Source organism: Micromys minutus, assembly GCF_963924665.1.
Source record: "Micromys minutus genome assembly, chromosome: 27".
Taxonomy (NCBI): Eukaryota; Metazoa; Chordata; class Mammalia; order Rodentia; family Muridae; genus Micromys; species Micromys minutus.
In genome coordinates, this window is record NC_137962.1 from 15479703 (window position 1) to 15501368 (window position 21666).

The 21666-nt window shown below is 48.4% G+C and overlaps 1 protein-coding gene across 7 annotated transcripts in view; it reads right to left on the bottom strand.

Moving 5' to 3' along the window:
• Positions 1-20918, bottom strand: part of TRAPPC9 (trafficking protein particle complex subunit 9) — a 427690-nt gene extending 406772 nt beyond the window's left edge. For 3 of the 7 annotated variants that reach the window (XM_080939656.1, XM_080939651.1, XM_080939650.1), the window contains exons 1-6: positions 20852-20918; positions 17729-18321; positions 15365-15394; positions 12001-12146; positions 10268-10396; positions 2793-2819 (exon numbers count right to left, since the gene is read on the bottom strand). In XM_080939656.1, coding sequence (XP_080795782.1) covers positions 2793-2819; positions 10268-10396; positions 12001-12146; positions 15365-15394; positions 17729-18312 — 916 coding nt within the window. In that variant the 5' untranslated portion in view covers positions 18313-18321; positions 20852-20918. The remainder of the gene's footprint in view (positions 1-2792; positions 2820-10267; positions 10397-12000; positions 12147-15364; positions 15395-17728; positions 18322-20851) is intronic. The other 4 variants (XM_080939652.1, XM_080939654.1, XM_080939653.1 and 1 more) reach the window with 4 other exon arrangements.
• Positions 20919-21666: the final 748 nt, after the last annotated feature.

Below are 21666 nucleotides of genomic sequence, written 5' to 3' on the forward strand. Positions count from 1 at the left end.
GGATGTTGCTAGCCATGGCTCTGACGAGCGGTGTGGACCTAGAACATAGAAAGAACTGTTGCAGCCCAGTGACTGACAGATGAGAGCAAGTCCAGCAGTGTCCAGTGGACTTTGAAAAGCTCCACATTAACTGTAAGAGAAACTCTGCAGCCCTGAGTCCCAACAGCAGCGAGGCACCCCTGCATCACACCCATCAGGAATCAGGAAGGTGACACCTGCTGTGGCAGACGCAGAGGGGCAAACTCACATGCGTGGGTGCAGGGACTGTCCCGTGGTGTGGCTGCTTTGGAGAAATATCTGGTAGTTTCTCAAGAAGGCAGACGTTGGATGACTGTTCGACCTGACCATTCCGTTCCCCAGATTTACCAATACACACAAAAATCCACGCAATACTCATAGCAACACTGTTCCTAAAAGCCAAAGAGCAGCTTCGTGCGAGGGTGCTCGAGCTGACAAACTAGAGAAACAAAATGTGGCAATGTTGACAGGCCTGCATAGCACATGCAGCGATGTAAGGTCCTGAGAGCTGCTACAAGAATGGATTAAAAACGTTAAGTTTAAAAAGTCCCAAAAGACCACAGTTCACGAAATGCAAAGTGGAACACAGTAGGCCAGCCTGGAATAAGAAAATAAATTACCACTGTGGGAGCCTGGGGAAGACGGGGGGGGGGGGGGGGGGGGGGGGGAGGACATTGGAAGGGGTAGGGATTGGCAGCTATGACTGTTGAGGAGATGAAAATCCTACAATGGCCTGCTGTGCTTGGCTGTAGACTTGTTTTGAAGCTGCTTTTTAAAATTAACAGGTGTTCTCTCTCACCTGAGCTCGAGTTGCAAGGTTTTTGTCACTGGAAGAAAGTGGGAAAGCAAGAGCGCACAGTGACATCAGCCAAAGGCTGAGGGAAGAAGTACTTGTTGGATGTACATACAAGGTTCAGAGCAAGAAAGGGGATCTGAGAAAGGAACCGTTGCATTTAAAGCATAGAACAAGAGCTCAGAAGTCTGTCTGTCACTGCAGGGTGGGGGAGGCCCTGTTCTTAATTAGCAGTGAGGTAAGCACCCAGAGCCTAGGGAAGTGCTGGTCACACTTAGGATGGCTTCAAAGATGCCAAGTGGCAGCTGCATCCTCTGGGTGGCTTTCCCGACCACAGGCTCTGATGTGGTCCTATGTGAAATGTGAAGAATCCCGAGCTCATGTCCCAGCCAACACCTGCTCCAGGCTCTGCAGACTCAGCTGCAAAACCAAACTCTCGACATTTTCACAAATGACTAGCACATCCCTCCCTACCGCATCAGAAGTGTGGCGTCTAGAAGCCAATCTGATCTGTCTCCATCTACTTCTCCCATAAGTCTGGTTGACCCAGTGAAATTCAGTGTTTCATATGATGCTCCACTAACCAGTCTGGGCTCAGCAATATCAAAACATTCAACAATTGTCTCATTCTTGGTTGGCGTGTTTGGTTTGCCAGTTCCATGCATATGTGTGTGTTCGTTTCGTGGGCGTGTACATGTGTGCAGGCAGGTACCAGCATTGTCTAGAAGTAGGTTTCAGGTTCCCCTGAGCTGGAGTCACAGGCATTTGTGAGTTACCCAACATTGTTGCTGGGAACCAAATGCAGTTCCTCTGCAAGAATTAGGAAGCCCACAGGCATAACCACTGAGCCACCTTTCCCAGCCCCAGGTTGTTTGCTTGTTTACTTGTGTTTGAGGGGAGATATGCTTTTGTTTTAAGACAGGGTGTCGATACATAGCTAAAGCTGGTCCCTTCCTCAGCCTTCTGAGTGCTAATGAGATTACAGATAGATGCCACCATTCCTGGATTGTCAACCTAACTTTCACACGTACACAAAGTCCCCAGATCCTGCCACAAGAACCCCTGTTGATTTTTCTTCGGAAAGTGAAGAAAACATTGTAAGCGTCTGGGTCGTCTACACTTCCCACAAGCCGTACAGAGAAATGTAGCCAGCAGTATAGACAGGCCCTGAAGAAGACCAGTGTGCTGGAGGTGCCTCTGCTTCGAACAAATTTAGACACACACCAGATGAAAGCAGCCAGCTTAGGTACAAAGCCCAAGGTGACACGACTGCTGGTTGGTGTTCCTCAAAGTCTTGTTACTGCATTGTGACCTACTAGGCCATTGTTTCTAATTAAGCCAAAAGTAACTGAGCTCATCATGAAATAATTAAGCAAAGTAATAAATTTCTGGTGGATTAATGATGGAAAATTAAGATGGGAAAGAAAGACCCAACACTGGGGGGGGGGGGGGGAGATGCAAGATTTCTTACAACACAAGCTTGGTGGCTCAAATATTAATTAGGAGGCTGAGGCAGGAGGATTGACACTAACTCAAGACCAGCCCGAGCTACATAGCAACACCTGTCTCACTAACAATAATAGTCTATAAAAAAATGCAATAGGAAATTCAAATCACTGTGGAAAGGAGCATAGGTCATAGACACAGAGCAAAGTCATTACCATGAAGGAATTAAATCAACAGCAGAGGCATGCTCCGTGCATTGGGAGGATTCAAGGCACGATTCTCCAATCATTCAGTTCACCATGCTGGAGGGAAATTACTCCTCTTCACCAGACAACAGGAAGCAGTAGGGGTGCCCCATCAAACAAGGACCAAACAAGAATCAGGTTTGTCACAGTTCTGATTTAAAGTTACTTAAATCAGAATGTTCCAAAGACCACAATCCAGAAACCAGAAACATTCATTCACAACACCACGAAAACAAGCACTTAAAAAAAATAATAATAACCAAGAGAAACTTAGCACGGAGAGCATGTACCTGGGTCAATGAGCACCTCTTGCGCCCCTGGAAGAAAGAACAGATTACGGTCTTTTATTTGGAAAATAAAACCACTTTTAAAGACAACTAGTAGAACACATCTTAGTTTATATACACCCTCGTGAGCCTGAGATGCCTGCAGCCACCGTAACAGGAACTGGGGGAAAGCAGGGCAGACCCGTGCTTTTCTGGTTCCACAGGGAAAACAGAAGATCTGCTGTTAATCCTGGATTGAACAAAGAGGAAGGTGCCCCGTTGCCTCTTCCCTTCCTACTCTCGAAGCTCGGGCTCCTCGTTCTCCTCAAGTTTCAGAAACCCTTGTTTCACCAATAAATGAATAACAAGAGAGTTCTTGCTCTGAATATATGTGAGCATTCTGAACTGAGGTATCAAAGGTCTCAGAAGGAAATAATACTCCCAGCTCTCTCTCTCTCTCTCTCTCTCTCTCTCTCTCTCTCTCTCTCTCTCTCTCTCTCTCTCTCTCACACACACACACACACACACACACACACACACACACACACAGAGAGAGAGAGAGAGAGAGAGAGAGAGAGAGAGAGAGAGAAGGGGAATTACACATTACAGGACATTTATCAAAGCTAAGGCTATGGTGTTTACAGGCAGTTTTCACTGAAGCTGTAACACAGTGGGTACAGTATCTCCCTAGTACACACAAAGCCCTGGGGTCAATACGTAGCACTGCATAAACTGGACATGGTGACACATGTCAGTAATTCCAGCACTCAGAGGAATCCATCAGGAAGTCAAGATCATCCTTGGCTACATAGTAAGTTTGAGACCAGAATGGGATAGTCGTGATCCTGTCTCAAAGCAGACAGAGGAAGCAGGAAAGATGGCTCAGCAGTCAGGAGTGTTACTCTCGCAGAAGACCAAGATTCAGGTCCTGGCACCCACACCATGGAGCTTACACCTGCCCGTAATTCCAGCTCTAGGGAATCTTCTGGCCTCTGAGAGTACTTGCACGCACGCATGCACACACACATACACACACACACACACACACACACACACACACACACACAGATAAAAAGGGGAAAAAGGATCTTATTAGTGAGTACACATAAAACAATTAGTTCCACTACTGTCAAGAAGCTGGGAAAGCCTTCCTCACTGGTTAGTGAGGACCAAGCAGTCTTCTCTGCAGACAGTAATTTCCCATTGCAGCAAAGAGCACCCATGAGCTCCTGGACCCAAGACTCATGTTCATCATTAGCTGTTGTCAGTTTTAGATTTAAAAGGGGAGGCTCCAACAGTCTGTGTTTGTTACTCCACAGCTCATGTGCTCTGTGGTGCTACAGCTCGAAGCTAGGATGTGTATAGCAACCTCTTCCTGCCTTGTGAATGAAAAATACACACACACACACACACACACGCGAGGTCAGAGGTCACAGAAATCCTCCTGCCACTGCCTCTCAGGTGCTGGGATTAAAAGCATATGCCACCATACCAAGCTGGAAAACATTTTAAAGTACAAGGGTAAAGAAGAAAACACCCAGGAAGAAAGTAAGACGGATCTGAGAGGGCAGGTACAGGCCTCCGTCCTTTTAATTTTATTTTTGAAACCAAGTTTTGTCTTGCTCAGTTACCAGGCAAGCCTTGAAGTTTGAACTTGCTAGACTCCTGCCTCAGCCTCCCCCGTAACAGAGATTATACACCCCAAGATTATAAACCTGCACACAAGGCCTAGCTCTTTTCTTACTTTTTAACTGGATCTCTCTTCACAAAGCTATTTCTTCCTATTCTAATTCCTTAGAAATCAAACATTACAGAATGATAGTTCTAATACCCAGAGTGGTGGTGTGTGCTTGCAATCCCAGTAAAGGGGGTGAAAGAGAAAAGCAGGGCCAAGTTTAAGGCCAGCCTGGGTTACATAACAAGGCTCTCCTCCCTCTTCCCAATGTGGCTCTGTGGAATAAATCTTCATTTTCCTGCTTCCCACTTTTAATTTGGCTCTGAGTGCCTTATTAAGGATGGGTGACCAGACCTGATTTGTAACACAGGGTGTAACCTAAAGTTCAATAACGTACCTAATACATATAGCTGGACAGTAACAACCTTCACACAACCACCGAGGCTGACCTAGAAGCCAGGATCTGATGCTAGATGGTGCTTGGTAATGAGCGTGGAGTGGAGATTTAAGACCTGGCAGGCAGCCTCTTCTCGCCAGTAAGGTGCTGCAGACCCATGACATCATGCCTAACCATTACCTAATGCTCCAGAGAAAGTACAGTTTCAGTGCGGATCTGATAGCCTATCTGCAATCTTCGTTCTGAACTGACAAGGGAAAAATAACATAGAACCAGAAGGCTTTTTCCAGGCATGTAATGGGGGCTAGTCTGAGGAATCAAATGAAGAAATCATATTCAAGAAGCCTGGGGAAAAAAAAAATAAAGCTCTTAAAAAAAAAAAAAAAAAAAAAATAGTAAGTACAACAGCGCCACCTATGGAACATCCTGCAAGAATCTCCCCAGCGTCTGCAGGATGGGTCTTTGGAATCTATGACTAAGATGCTCAAAGACCACAGGCAGAGTTCAGCTAGCACAGACACTGCTCAGCTTCCTGGAAGGTGGCACCATTCAACAACTAACGTGTGTGACACCCGATGCCAACAAAAGAGACAGGCTTGCAGAGGACAGTCTAAGAACAGGAAGGGGTCTCAGAACTGGTCTTTCTTACAGTCAGTTGCCAAACTTTCTCCCAGTCTCTGTAATTTTCCCAAAAGCAACTGAATGGGCAGGAAAGACGGCTCAGCGGTTAAGAGCAGACACTGCTCTTGCAGAGGATTAGAGTTAAATTCCCAACACCCACATCCAGTGCCTTACAACTACCCTAATGCTCTCTTCTAACCTTCAAAGATACTGTCATACATGTGAGTAGATACATACACACTCACAAATAAAAATATGGGAGCTGGAGAGATGGTTCAGCAGTTAAGAGCACTGGTTGTTCTTCCAAAGGAGTTGAGTTCAATTCCCAGCAACCACATGGTGGCTCACAACCTACACATAATCGGATCTCCACAAGTTCAAGGCCAGCCTAGTCTCTACCTCAGGCTCCAGCCAGGATGACACAACAGTAAGTACCCTGTCAAATAAATAAATAAATCTTTGAGGGAAAAAAAAACATGACTTCAGTCTACATCTGTCTGTCCTGTTTTCCCAGACACCTCCTTAAGCTCAGGCCACTGAAAGAGTTCATGGTGACAGGCAGGTGCTCTGTAGAAAGCCAACGCGGCTCACACCTTGCTGTTCGATCACTGGGTGACAAGTCTCTGTCCCTTTAAGGAAAGTACTCTTCCAACCTTCAAACACTCCCACTGGGAGCTATAAAGTCCTGCCTGAGGCTAAGGAGTGCTGGTAGATGTTTGGACCATTTTTTTGCCCCAGACAGGGTTTCTCAGTTTAGCTCTGGCTGTCCCGGAACTCCCTTGGTAGACCAGGCTAGACTCAAACTCAGAGATCCACCTGCCTCTGGTGCTAGGATTAAAGGCATGTGTCATCACGGCCTGGCTTTGGACCATTTGTCATGCCAGTCCCCCACCATCACAGGCTGGTGCTCAGGATGAAAACCAGGCATTCTACCAGCAAGCCATACCTCAGACCTGTTTTAATCAATTTAATCATAAGTAATATTACTAAGGTCATAGAAGGAAAAGTAGAGGCCGCCATTGCTAAGAAACATTTACAAGTCAATGATAAGTGCTTTCTTCTGATTGAATGTAGGATGTTTTATACATTTTTTTTTTTTTTTTTTTTTTTTTTTGTCCTAGATAAAGGACCCAGGTCCTCTCACCATCCTAGGCAAGAAAAAAAAAAAAAAAAAAACAGGGTCTCATGTAGTCCAGACAGGCCTCAAATATACTATGTAGCTAAGGCTGACCCTCAATTCCTAAGCCTCTGGCTTCCACCTTCCAGATGCTCAGATGCTCTGACATCATATCTGGCTTTCCAGCCCTGATTTTTAAAGAAACCACATTCTGTGCTGTAGCTGCAGACTCACAGATCTATAATCTTCAGAATACAGATCAGTGCCCCAACTTGTGAGTAGCATGAAGCTAAGACTGAAAGACAGATTAAGAGAAAGGTTAATTTAAGAGGAAAAAAAAAAGACACAAAATTTTTTAAACGTTCTTTTTTTAAAATTTTTTTAAAAATCTTTTTAAAAGAGGGAAAGAAAGGCCCCTTTTTCTGAGGAAATGCACTTGAAAACTATTCAACCAGGGTCTGTGAGGTCTGAACGTGTTCAGCTTAGTTTCCGGGGTAGGAGAGGCAGCTTGTGGTTAGAAACTCCTACATTCCTGCAATTCAGTTCCCAGTGACCACGTCATACAGCTCACAACTGCGGCACTCCAGCTCCCAGTGACCCAGCGCTGTCTGCTGGCCCCTGCAGGCACCTGCACACACAGACAGATACAGATACACACGCACACAAACACACACACAGGGCAAAAATAAATCTTAAAAAAAAAATAGAAGTATCCTTGAGGCCGGAGAGATGGCTCAGTGGTTAAGAACACTGGCTGCTCTTCCCCAGCAACCACATGGTGGCTCACAACCATCTGTAATGGAATCTGATGCCCTCTTCTGGTGTGTCTGAAGACAGCGACAGTGTACTCATATACATAAAATAAATAATTATTAAAAAAATAGAAATATCCTACATCCTGTTACTACTCGCTAATCATTGCTAATCATCATAAAACCAGTGACACTGGCTGCCGCCTCAGCCTTCCCCTACCATGATCCACCTCATTTCCCTCAGACAGGGTCTCTCACTGAACCTGAAACTCATCCTTGCCGTAGGCTGTCGGGCCAGCAGTTCCAGGGACCTGTGAGGTGGTGCTGCAGACATGGTAGAACCACCTGAGCTAGGCTGCTGGCCGGCCAGGCACACTGTCTTGATTATGTTAACTGAGGTGGGACCTGGGCTATAGAAATAGGAAACGTGAGCTGACCATAGGCGGTCCTTTCTCCCTGCTTCTTGATTATGAATGTCACATGACTGTGGCTCCCTTACCATATGGACTGCCACTGAAATTATGAATTAAAATAAAGCTTCTTCCATATGTTGCTTTTGCCAGAGTTTACTGTCACAGCAAGTAGGGAAAATAAATGAGAACTTTTCTCTGCCACCTGGTGCTGTCTTTCTCGTGTTTAAAAAACACATGTTCTTACCCGCTAAGCCATCTTCCCAGCTCCTTTTAGCATATGAGCGTATGTGTGCGTGTGCATGAGTATGTGTGTAAATGTGTGTATGCATGTGTGTGTGCGTGTGTGTGCATGTGGGTGCAGTGTGTGCATGTGTGTACAAGTGTGTGCGTATGTGTTGTGGTCAGAGGACAACTTGTAACAGTCAGTTCTCTCCTCTCCCACATGGATCAAATTCAGGCCATCAGACTGGACGACAAATGCCTTAACCAACTGGGCCATGCTCCTAGCCCTTCAATACCTTTTGAAATACTTTCTTACTCTGCAGCCCAGACTGGCTGTATAGTAAGTAGTTCAAGCAGACCTTGGACTCATGGGGAGCCTCCTGACTCAGCCCCTTAAGATTAACGACTTGGTCCCAATCTCATGTGACAAAAGAAGATGGTGAATTTGTCCCCCTGACCCAACCTTCAGATGAATAGAAGGCCAGTCCACTTCTACAGTAGCCAGTCTCTGTGACCTTCCAGCCTTCCAGCTGTCACCCGAGTATCATAAGGTAGAGGCTGTCTTCAACAATAAAAAGTTCCAACATTTCACACAAAGCAAAGCTAAATGAAGACATTTCTCCTGAGACATGGACCAGTTCTGCTGCTCAAGCTTCCTGTGTTCACACCCAGCAAGGAAACAAGACAATATTACCTTAAAAGCTTCAGGACTTCCCAGTCACAGCATGGGGAGGGGACAGCACCCTGACAACGTGGGAGCTGACCAGGAGTGAGACTCCATAGGCTGTGGTCTCACAGCAGGGCCCACAGTTCTACCCAGAAGGCCAGAGCAGATTCCTCCCTACTCTCAGCATCACCTCCCAGCCTTTCCACTCCAGAAACGGAGATGCCACCAGGGCCTTCTGGCAGACAGGCATAAAGGGCCCTCGAGAAGCACGTGCCTTCATCTGAGCAAGTCTTGCAGAACCCAGTACAGCTATCTGCATGCTCCACATTAGTGACGACAGAATTGCTCTTCTAACTCCCCTGCTATCACAGCCAGTACTGGGGACTGAAGTGTGAGAGTCCACAGACTGGCTGCATGACAACTTCCATGACTACAGAGTCTGACTGTAACAGGTTAAGAACCAGATTAAAATTATCTTGGGCTGCCTTTAGCACCCTAACAGCCATTCCTTGCCTCCTCTGAGCCAATGTTCTTGTGACTCTCTTGGGTTGTATTAATTTAGCAGACCCATGCCTTCCAGCAACCCTAAAGCTATGAATGTCACCAGACAGCAACTGAGACCTATTCAGAGACTTCCCTGCTTTGCTGTAACCCCCACAGTGATGTCCCCACCAATGCTTTTGATGCATTCACTCATTTATGGCTGTCTTTGGCTCTGTCACTATAAAAAGCTCATGAAACCATGCCCATAGTGGGAAAATGACACTTGGGGCAAATCTAATCTATATTTGTGGCCTATAATCACTTATATTTGGTTCAGAATAAACTGTTTTCTTCAGACTAGGCATAGTGGCACACGCCTTTGATCCCTGAACTTGGGAGGCCGAGGCAGGTGTATCTCTGAGTTCAAGGCCAGCCTGGTCTACAGAGCAAATTCCAGGACACCCAGAACTATGCAGAGAAATCCTGTCTCAAAACATAGTAACAATAATAAATTAAATAAATAAATGAAATGAGTAATAATCTGTCTCCTTTTCTTTCTAGTAAGAGCTGTGTTTGGCAATGACACTACGCTGTCCCCCTTAAGGAGAAAATGTGGCTTACTCTTCACTGAGGTTTTCTAAAAGTCTCACAGACCAAAAGGTATCTTTGGTTTTGAGTTAGGCATTGCTTATCACCGCCCAGCCACGGCAATGTGACCGGTAACACACTGGGATCAAAGTTCACTGAGCATCTACGGTCTCCTCATCTAAACAAATCTTTCACTCCTCACTAGAACCAGTGACCGGAAAAGCAAGATGAACTAGCTAGGCAATTATTAATGGAACAGGAAGTGTCCCTGGTTCCTGCATCTGTTAAAACTGACTCCAGGGACCAATTCCATGGGAACCCAAGTTCATTCTGACAGGGAATTTCGGCAAGGGCCTAGAAATCAGTGGTGACTGTATGTAGACCCTCCCTGCACCCGTCAGGCCGATCACCCAGAAGAAAATGTTTCCCGAGAGATTTCAGACTGCACAGAATCCTCCTACCTGGAAACACTCATCAGGCCTAAGGGGCAGGAAAAGACAGCACAGGGTGCTGCTCCTCTCCTAGAGACTGTAGTGGGTGCAGGCTGGAGAAAGGCAGGCTCACCTGGCCGGTGTCTGTTGGCTGCTTCTGAGGGAAGTGAACTGCCCTGGAGTCTCCGAGCCCCGCTCTTGCCGCCAGTTCCTCCGGGGTAATGGTAAATGACGGACGCCGAGCACAGCCCTTCCAGGGCAGCTGAGTGGTGAAGAGAAGCGCAGACGGTTGGTAAAGTCCCCCTGCAGGGGCTCAGAGTGACTTAAACGGTCAGCTTATCTGAAAATGCCAATTTCCCCTGAAGTTTACAGTTAAGATCACTGGCTGGGCATGGGGGTACGTGCCATTAATCCCAGCACTGGGGAGGCAGAGGAAAAGGCAAGTGGGTAGAAAAGAAAAGAAAAATCACTAGTCCTGCAGCACACAGAGACAGGCCAGCCATCTCTTACAGGACACGTCAGAGCAGGCAACACAGGACGCTACCAAGGCTCAGAGTCTCACTGATGGCCTGAATATGAAGCAAAATTTTTATTTTCTCCTTTGTTCACAGGACTATATTTTTTTTTAGGGTTCTTTTATTTGGTTTGTTAAATTTACTTATTTAACGGGATGGGATGAGGGTATGTGCCGTTGTGTGCATGTCAAAGTCAGGGGGCAACTTAAGTGATTTAGGTCTCCCCTTCCACTCTGTGGGTGCTAAGAATTGAACTCAGGTCATCAGGCTTGGCAGCAGGCACCTTGACCCACTGAGCCATCTCGTCAGCCCTGAGGGACCAGCAGTTTTACACACATCATGCTGCGGGTGCCAAGCCGGACTGTGAGGCTGCAGAGCTGCAAAGCAGGAAGTATGCTGGGTCAGAAACATGTAACAGTAGGGTTGGGGTGTGCCCAGTGGTGACAAAGTATTTGGCTGGCAAGCAAGGCTCCATCCTAGACAGAGGAGTGAAGGGGGGAGAGGAGAAAGGAAGGGAGAGAGAGAGGGAAGGAGGGAGGGGGGAGGGAGGGAAGGAGGGAGGGAGGGAAGGAAGGTGGGAGGGAGGGGGGAAAGAGGGAAGGAGGGAGGGAGGAGGGAAGGAGGGTGGGAGAGAGGGAGGGTAAGAGGGAGGGAGGGAGGGAAGAAAGGAGGGAAGGAGGGAGGGAAGGAGGGAGGGAAGGAGGGAGGGAGATAGGGAGAGAAGGAGGGAGGGAGGGAGAGAGGGAGGGAAGGAAGGAGGGAGGGAGAGAGGGAGGGAGGGAGGGAGAGATTTAAAACCAATAGCTCTAAGCAGGGTGGTGGAGGTACACGCCTTTAATCACAGCAACTTCGAGGCAGAGGCAGGTGGATCTCTGAGCTCAAGGCCAGCCTAGTCTGCAAAATGAATTCCAGGACAGCCAGGGCTACACAGAGAAAAACAAAACAAGATGCAATATCTCTAAGATAGGACCAAAAGTACCCTCCCCCATATTCTGCATGCCTCTCTGCCCTCTGAAATAACAGCAGACGCTTGTGGACCAATCTCTTTAGGTAGCCCTGTACACATACTGCACATCCAGTTCCCTCCCTGGGGGCTACATATTCATGATCCCTAATGTGAGCAAGAAGAATATGCGCTGGAGTGATTTGCTAGGGCATGGGCAACGGCAGCCAAAGCAGAGGCCAAGAGCACAGGCAGAAGGAAATGCATGGCTCCTTCAGAGGATGCTGGGCAGGCCGGGTGTAGAGTAAGCAGCAGATGTGTCACAGAAAAGACCCCACGAAGCAAACCTCAGGCACTGCCTGCTTCCCCTCCCTCGCCTTGCCGTCCCATCTGGTCAGTCAGTCTTACCCCCTAGCCACAGGAAGTCATTCACCGAGCGCAGGAGCTCCACGGCCATGTGGTAGTGTACCAGGGCGTCCTGCAACATCCCAGCCTGGAGGCACAAGTCCCCGACGTGCTTCCGCATGCGTCCTTGGCACCGCTTCTTATAGTGTCTAGAAGAGAAAATTCAAGGGACATGCCTTGTTACTGCTGCCCCCCTCCCCCGGCTCAGGGCTGAGCATGATGCAGGTTTCTACCACGACTAAATGCCGAGAAGCCGGTGTTAGGCTCTAAGGTTGGAAGCCAGCAGCAGTCATTGCCAGTCATGTGAGCTGCAGGGGTCCTGACCTCGAAGCTGTGCTGCCCTCTGGATTTTATGAGCTACTCTGTAGCTGCGACTCCTATTCCCTGTAACTATAACTCAGACGCTGTTACAGCGGGAGCCTTCTTCTCCTGTAGCTCCAATTTCAACATTATCACAGAGTGTATGACTCTGCTTTTAAGTCAGTCAGTGGTTTCCCCTGTTTTAACTTCAGCCCTAGGATCATTCCATAGAAAGAGATGGGGGCACATCATTGGCCAGCTATCTGGCTGGGGCTCTTCAAACACTGACGAAAATGTGCTGTGGACCAATACACAAACATGGAGCAGACTTACCCTCTGAAAACACTACTAACCCTCTGAACAGAAACCAGCCTCAAAGATGCGATTCAAACAGCAGCTGCATTAATCGGAAGCAGTTCTTCTCAAGAATGAGCCATAGAGGCGTGGGTAAGGTCCTGACTAAATCAAAGGGCCTGGCAGATGCCGACAGGAAGTGAAGCCAAGTCTGGCCCAACTCCATCAGTGCCCCTGGCTCTCAGACTTCTTAGCTTCTCTTCACTCAGTGGTAGTAGAACAAAGGTATGCCCGCACAAGGGTATAGAGGGGATACATCTGACTCCCCGGCCATGGGACTGCACCCGGATGGCCCTACTAACAAGCAACACTGCCTTGGTCCCAACCTCACTACCTGAAGGGGGAAAAAAATCACTCTAAGGATTGGAGATGGCTGAGCACTTAGTATTCTTCCAGATACCCCTTCATTCAGTTCCCAGCATCCACAGGGTAACATGCAATAGTCTGTAACTCCAGCTCCAGGGGATCCAGCACTGTCTTCTCCCTCCATGGGCTCACACACAGAGAAAGGGAAGTACAAAAGTGTCATGTTCCTGCCATGTCCTTGATTTGTTTTTTTAAAGACTCCAAAACTGGCCTGCTCTGAGTTCAGGCATCACAGAGCAGACTCAGTAGAGAGAAAGTCTGACCAGCCTGAGCCTCGATCCTGCTACATCACCCACGAGCTGTGTGATGCTGGACCAATTACTTCACGGATTTGAGAATGCTGACTCTACAAAAGTAAGCATGCCGTGCCTACGTTGGATTCTGTTGGCAATGTGAGAGGTGCATAGGTTGGGGGTGGGGGCAGCTGACAGATAGCTGTGCTGGTTTCACCACCCCTCCTCCTCCTCCCCAGAGAGCACTGAGCCTACAAGTACACAGCCTTCTCCCTAGGAGCTACTATGATCACAGGAAGGGTCCCACAGCTAGCAAGACCTCTTCTCCCACTCATATATCTCTACTCTCCTCAGATCCTCCTACCCAATCTTCCATCTGGGTCCACAGAAAGGACAGGACATTAGCTGGAAATCCCATCCTGCCCCTGCTTGGGGCCCTTCCCTTGAGGATGGCCTGACCTATCTCCTGCCACTATAGCCATCCAAATTGTTCCATACAAGCTCCCACCTACAGTCCACTACAGAGCCCCAGTCACTCACATCTGGCCATGGCAGGATTTTCACAGTCTGAACAGACAACTCTTCACGTATACAATACCTTTAGGACACATGCCAACTACCCCATGAGCCCATATTCCTCATATCCTGATATTGGGGTTCTTCCCATTCTCAGCTTCCAAAGGACTCCCCAGACTAGCTCACCTATTCACACAACAGGACCTGGTCTAACACACAGCAAGTACCCAGAGCTGTGTGCCACGCTACTTCTAGAGAGTCTTCACTCAGAAAGGCAATTTCTCCTTCAAGGGGCACCTAGGTGGGTCCTTGTTCCTCACAAGGGAAACCCTGAGGACACAGGCCAGGACACAAATCTCCGAAGGTCTCTGTGACAAGTCTGTCTGAGTAAGCAGATAAGGAGAGCCCTGGACAAGCTATTGTCACATGAATAAATCCAGGACCTAGTAAGTGACAGAAAGGCTCTGTAACCATAGTAGGACCCCTGCTTTTTCCCTACAGCATAGCCCCAACTCCCTGAACTTGAGACAATAATTTCCTTTTGCTCCCAGGCCCTAGAATGGGAAGAAACCTCTCAGCAAGTCCAGCCTATCTCCATGGAGACAAAGTAGATTAAATATGAACGCGCTTGCAGTAGTGGAGGCTCAGAGGCTGTGTTCATTAGCAGGCAGGATGCAGAACAAGATCCTTGCCCTCCAATCAGGTGAACCAGGGGGCACAGTGGGGACTAGCTCAGCCAAAGATCATCCTGGAAGGCTGACTTCAGATGCTGAGGGGTCTAGATCTGGGATGTAGATGACTGACTTGCCAGCAGCCTCCCCTGGGGCAGAGTGGACTTTCTTGCCTGAATCAGGGAGGAAAGCCCGCCTGGGAGAGCCTGGGCAGAGCTCTGCAGGCAGAGAAGGAATGGTGGTCAGTAACATAGGCCTTCACATACTTAAGACTCAACAAACTAGCTATTTGGAAGGTCGTTGCTTCCTGGTCTTAGAAAAATCACCCTTGAGCCCTCTTAACGAGGGAGAGACTGCTATCCACTTAGAATGACCTCTATCCTTTCTGGGGAGAAGCTGCTGAAAAAGAGAGGAATAGGGAATGGACCCCTCAAGGAAAAGCGAATAGAGAAGGCAAGTAGCTCCCCACAGCAGCTCTGCTCCCCACATGTCTGACCTGCAGCCCCAGCTCCATGCACATCCTACAGCCGCAGTCGCCCGCCACATGCCTCACTCACTTCCAAGCCTAGGGTCAAGCGGGGCTGCACTCTTGGTGTCCCGTGTTAAAATAACCCCATGAAAACCTCTGCAGCCACCCGGAACCAGCATCTCATACCCTCAAAACAAAAAGGAGTTAGTAAAGGCTCATTTGTCACCAAATACTGAAGACCAAAAAGGTCTCTGAAGCAAGTATTTTTGACAAACATCAAACACCAATGGGTTAGGGGCTGAGGAAACTAAAATCTAAAAGAAAGAAATCAACCATTGAAGGACTGCTCAGAACACACAGGGAACTAGGCAGCGGTGTGGGCTTTGGAAGCAATGGCAGCAATGGGAACAGCACGTGAAGGAACTAGCCACTTCCCCAGTGGCGTGTTCACAGCCTACCTTTTCAGACCCAACAACATACTCACAGGGCGGTATGATAGGAAACAAAAGAAAGGAAGAAAGAAAAGAAAGAGGGACAAGCAAAATTAGAAACGTACAGGAACAAAAATAACTCCAAGAGCTACACACTACGAGTACTAGACCCCTGATGACTCGCCTGTGTACGCGTGGGACTCACACCCATGTTCACCCAATGCTAAGACGAGGGCTTGCTCTGTGGGTACAATCATCTTATTGCCACTGGGACAAACTAAAACTGACCCTGTGCCTAGACACCACTGTCATCTCGCTTTGGACATGTGTGCACGCTAGCAGGAGGCACGGCCAAGTGTGAGGCTCTGTCCTGGCTCCAGGGCATCTCAGAAAATGGACAGCTACAGAGCTGTGGTGAAGACAGCTGGGTGGGCTGGACTGTGGTTTCCTGGCACGGTTGCCTGGCTCTACCTTAGGGCGGGCTCTGGAGTGAGCCTGTCTGAGACATCAGCTCTGATTCTGCAGCTATCTAGCTTTCTAACCCTTCCTTCTAGAAAGCTAGGCCAGGAAATTGCAGGTGAAGGAGAATGGGCCCAAGACACACCAAACGCTTCAGTTCAGGTGAGCCATGAAGAGCCCTCCCAGGCCTTGCCAAACATCACTGGCTGTGTGACGGGGCCACTCTTTGCTTCCAACCCCAAGCGCTGCTGCCCTGAGCCTATGCTCAACTCCATGACATTTTCATGTCAGACTCACCACTGAACAGAAAGCTGCCATATAACTCTAGATAATTCCAGAAGCATGCTACTTTGTGGCACCCACTCTGCAGCAGGCACATTGTCATTTAAGCTTCACTGAAGATCATGATCTGAACTCCACAGAGGAAGCAGGACAGACTCAGTTCTTCGGGCTCCTGCCTGAGAGCATCACAACTTCAAGGGGCGCAGCTGCGCTGAGCTCTCGCTATGGGAAGAGAACCCCCTCTTGGCAAAAGCTGCCATCTGACCTTGCATCTAGCTCATCTCTTCTACTGGCAGCCAGTGGCAAGATGGTGACAGGGGCAGGCAGTGGGCTATGAGCACAAGAAATGGCCTAAAGAGTAAGTCCATAATGGTGAGCCAAGGAGAGTTTAGGGAACACTGCTAGAGACAAAGCCCACAGTCTTTGCCCTGCTCCATCTTGGAATGCAGAGCATGTAGACCTGTCCACATAGACAGGTGGTCCTTTGGGGAAGCCTGGGTCATGTATTTAACCTCCTGCAGCTCTGAGTTAAAGAATAGACCTGTTTGGGCTGGAGAGATGGCTCAGCAGTTGGGAGCACTCGCTGCTCTTCCAGAGGACCTGAATTCAATTTCCAGCAACCACATGGTGGCTCACAACCATCTATAATGGAATCCAGCACCCTCTTCTGGTGTGTCTGAAGACAGCAACAGCGTACTCACATAAATTAAACAAATAAATCTTTTTAAGAAGAAGAAGAAGAAGAAGAGACCTGGTACCTACAGAGTACCTGGCCCAGGAGCCAGAGAAATCGGCTCTACTTCCAGAGCCTAGCAATAACCCGTCCAACTTCAGTATCTTATCTATGCACTCCAACAAACTAACAGAGGAAATGCCCGCCACAGAAGCTAATTTAAGTGTCTAGTTGCCACAGCTTGCTGTGTTTATTTGTGGTAGTTGTGGGGTTTAATGTAGTTCAGAAGGGCTTCAAACTCACTACTATGTTGCCTAGTCTTCTCTTAAACTCCCAAAACCTCAGCCACCTGAGAGCTGGGATTGCAGGTGTAAGCCACCAGGCCCTGCCCCAGCTGTTACAAAGTAGAAATGGCTACAATGTGGCTCAGTTGATAGAGTGCTTGTCTAGCCTGCAGGATTCCTGGCACAGCATTAAAACAGGCTGGGTATGGTGGTGCTGGCCTACAGCGCTCTTGGGAGGTGAAGGCAGGAGAAATAGAAGTTCAAGGTCACTCTCAGATACATAAAGAGTTGGAGTTCAAACTGGGCTATCTGATATATGTCTCAAAAATAAAATAATAACATAAAAACAGTTGAAATAAATATTAACAGTTTTCAATCTAACATAGAGCAATGAAAAAAAGAATTCTTAATCTGTTTTATGTTTTGTTTTTCTCAGTATGTTTTACATGTGCAGCTCATCCAGCTCATGATAGTCTGGTTCCACAGGCAGTGATGGCTGCAGAAGTCCTACCTGGGGATTTGTGACACCCAGGAATAAATGTGCTGACGACTAAGGGACTCCTCTTCTTTGGTGGCCAATGGACCACATTTGAGCTATCCTTGCTGCAGCAGACTCTTGCGGCATTTTTGCCTGCTTTGTAAGAAGGGGCCAAGCCCAGGGCTTCTAGGTCAACCATTCCTACATAAACTTACCTACTATCCGTGTCTAGTCCCACGAAGTCCTTTTTCTCAAAGGGGACACAGAGAAGAGGGATCTTGTCCCCGGACTTGTCGGTGGCTCTGTCCAGGCGCTTGGACTCCAACACGATGAAAAGGGACTCGATGAAGTCTTCGATGCGCTTCTCCACTGAATCACAGTCATCGTAGTTGGGATAGAAGGCCACATCCGGGCGCGGCTGCTCAGCCACATCACCCTGCAGCCCGAACACGAAGAGGCGGGAATCGTAGAGCGTGGAGCCGTAGATCTCCTTCTGCACGTGGAACTTCTCGAAGGTCTGTGGCCAGTCTTTGGGCGAGAAGCAGTCGGTGATGGTTATGAGGCCCACCACCTTGCGGTGCGTCTGGAAATCACCCCATTCGTTGTTCTCAGGTGGGTAGTGGTGCCGGTAGCGGATGAAGAGTGCACGCTGCGAGTCGCGCACGCTGAGCTGGTTCACGGAGCAGATCCGCTTGTAGATCCTGAAGAAGTTCTCCTCAGAGACGATGCCCACGGCCTGGACGACCACCAGGAGGGTCTGGTGGTCCTCTGCACACTGCATGTAGTCGGGGACACTCATCCTGAGGGCCTGTCCAAAGAGAAAGGAGTCTATGACAGATGTCGCTGCCTTGCAGAACTCACACCTTGTCAGACCCCCTCAATTTAATTTGTAAACTCAACACACTTCTGGTGAGAAGTCCTACCAGGTATCTAACGTGAAACAAGCTAGTTGTGGGCAAGAGTAGCTAAGAAACTCCTGATATGCCATGTATTCCTCAGGAAAGCAAGACCATGTAGAATTGCTAATGAGGATGTGGTCTCCCTGCAGAATGACAAAATGTGATCTATGCATGGCTCTCAGGAGGCCAGAGTCGGGTCATAAGTTCCTGGTGAGCCTGGACTACACAATCATAGCTTATCTTAAATATATATATACACATATATATATACATGTGTGTGTATAAAATATCTTAAATATATCTATAATAAAAAATGCCTTTACACCCTCATAGAAGCAGGGGGAGGGTGACGGAATAGGAGATATGGAGGGGAATCTGAGAAAGGGGACAACATTCAAAAAGTAAATAAAATACATCCAATTTTTAAAAGTGCCTTTAATGCCAACCTCTTAGAAGGCAGTGGCTGGCAGTTCTGTGAGTTCAAAGCTAGCCTAGTCTATGACGTAAGTTTCAAGCCAGCCAGAGCTGCTTAGTGAGATTCCCCATCCCAAAAGAATGTTTGTAAAAAAATAAAAAAGAATGACAAAGAAGTTGGAGAGATGGCTCAGTAGCTAAGAGCACTGGCTGCTCTTCCAGAGGTCCTGAGTTTAAATCCCAGCAAGCACATGGTGGCTCACAACCATCAGTTATGAGATCTGATGCCCTCTTCTGGTGTGTCTGAAGACAGCTACAATGTATTTAATAATAAATAAATACATAAATCTTTAAGAAAAAATACATATTACTCTTTTTTTAAAAAAAGGAACAAGAAGAAGACGAATACTGCTGTTCTTGGGGTTCCAGAGTTTAGTACCCGGCATCCATACCAGGCTGCTCACAACTGTCCTCCCCATGCCAGTGAATTTCCCACCTTCTTCCCGATTCTAAGGGCACTGCAGTTACATGCAATCAAAAAACACTAAGAGTGGGGCACGGCAGCGCACACCTTCAGTCCCAGCACTCAAGAGGCAGAGGCAGGCAGATCTCTGAGACTGAGGCCAGCCGAGTCTTCATAGTGAGTTCCAGGACAGCTAGGGTTATGTAGAAAGAGACCCTACCTCAAAAATAAATATTTTAAAAATACACAAACCTAAGATTTGCCATTTTTTAGCATACAGTTCCGAAAGCATGAGTATTCAGTGTTGTAGAATGTTACCATTATCCATTTCCAGAACTTTCCATCTTATGGCTCTGAAACTCTGTACCGACTAACAACTAACTCTCCATTCCCCACCCCCCACCCCCAGCAAGGATCAGCAATGAGCAAGAGCGACTGCTAAAAGGTACGGGTTTTCTTTCTTGGTAATGAAAAGTTGTCCTGGAATGGTTCTGAAATAAAATAGTTGTATAACTATGAAAATACGAGAACCCCTGGACAAGGTGCTAGGAACACATTTGTTAGGAAAGCGCTCTACCCTTACTCCCACCCCTATTTTGACTCTAAGTCTCACAACTGGCCTTAAACTGGCAGTCCTCCCGCCCATGCCAGACTGTTTTCATTTTTTTAAAAAGATTAACTTTGACAATTATGTCTCCATTACCACCACCCCACGAATAGTCTGCCATCTAAAACAATTTAAAAAGAAAACCAAACCTCACTGGGAAATCTTTAGGTCTCCAACGTCATACCCCTGGTGCTACTGTTTAGTAATAGCAGACAAGGCAGATGAGGAAGCACCGATAACTCATTAGCTCTGCAAAGTCACTGCTTTAAAGGGGGTGTGTCGGTCTTAGACTTTTTTCCCTGAACTCAACGGAGTCTGGTTTCAGCTCCCTTAAAGGCCCCTGACACCAGAAAGCTCTGCTTAACAATGTACCAAGAAGGGATATAACAGAGAGATGAGATCACAGGCCAATGCAAAGTGACACTTCTCCCAAGCTGTCACTGGAAGCAAACTGGAGTTTAGAGCGCAGTCATCCCAGGGAAACTACAAATCGGGCTGGGTTTAAGGCACTGGGCCGCTATGGATGGTGCACCCCGTTCCCGGCTCAGAATTGTGGGAGAGGGGCGTGGCGCACGGCGTGCAGTGCTGCCCAATTCCAGGTTCCAGAACCGGAAAGGAGGAGGGACTGAGAGCCAGACAGCCTGGCCCGCTAGGAGGTGCAGGTGCAGACCATCCGGGACAGGTGTACGCAGATCCTTCAGGTGCGCACACCGTACCCCAGGTGCAGGCGGGGCGCCAAACGACTGGCAAAGGGGTAGCAAGCTGTCCCCGGCTGGGCAAGGGACCTGGGCAGACAAGGGAACCTGATAGGCAGAGGACCCGGCAAGCAGGGGGAACATGGGTAGGCAGGGGACCCGAACAAGCAGAGGACCCGGGCAGGTGCAGACCGGGCTAAGCCCCCAGCCAGCCCCTTCCGGCCAGGAACCCCAACGCGCGGCCCTAGCCGGGCACTTACACAGCGCAGTGGCCCCAAGCAGGAGCCGAGGCCTGGAGGGCAGCGGGACTGAGCAGCCTGGAACCTCCGAAACACCGGCCGAGCCGGCGCAGCTCCTGCGCGTGCGCCAAGTCGTGTTCGGCCCGAAGATCTGCCCCGGGTTTTCTCGAAGACCTGAAGCCTGCGAGGGAGGCGGAGAAGAGGGAGGAGGGATAAGAGAGAGGAGGAGAAGGAAGAAAGGGTGGTACTGGAAGACTCGGGAGTGGAAAGAAAAGGAAGTGGAGGAAACGAGGGAGGGAACAGGAAGGGTCGGGGGTGGGGGGGGTTGGTTAGATGGGAGGAGCCGGAGGAGGAGCGAAGAGCGCAGAAACCTTTACTGGGGGAGGTGCATACGTGGGAACCGCCAGTCGCAGACTCCAGGCTGGATTTGCATTTCCCTGGTGACACTTAAGGAGACCCCTAGCTATCGTGGGCCTGGTCTCTTCCTCTCTCCCTCCTTTTCTCTCCCTTCCTCCCTCTCTCTTTCTCAGGTGCCACACACACATACACACACACACAGCCAGGCTATGTGGTCTTAAGGAACTTGGTGCCCTAAACACTACCTCCCACCCGCTTGTAGATTAGCAAAGTAGTTGTGTATGGTGCAAGAATGCTTAAAGGTGCTACCTTTAATTGAGGTCAAGCTTAAGCCTGAATCAGACTAGCTGCCTCTTCAGTAAAACCAGGCTCCTGACATGGACCCCAAAAGTAAACCCATCCCTTAAGAGTTCCTGAGCCCCTTAGAACCAGCTTACCAAGAAGCATAGGAAGTCACTGAAGGTTGTAAGTCCCCATGT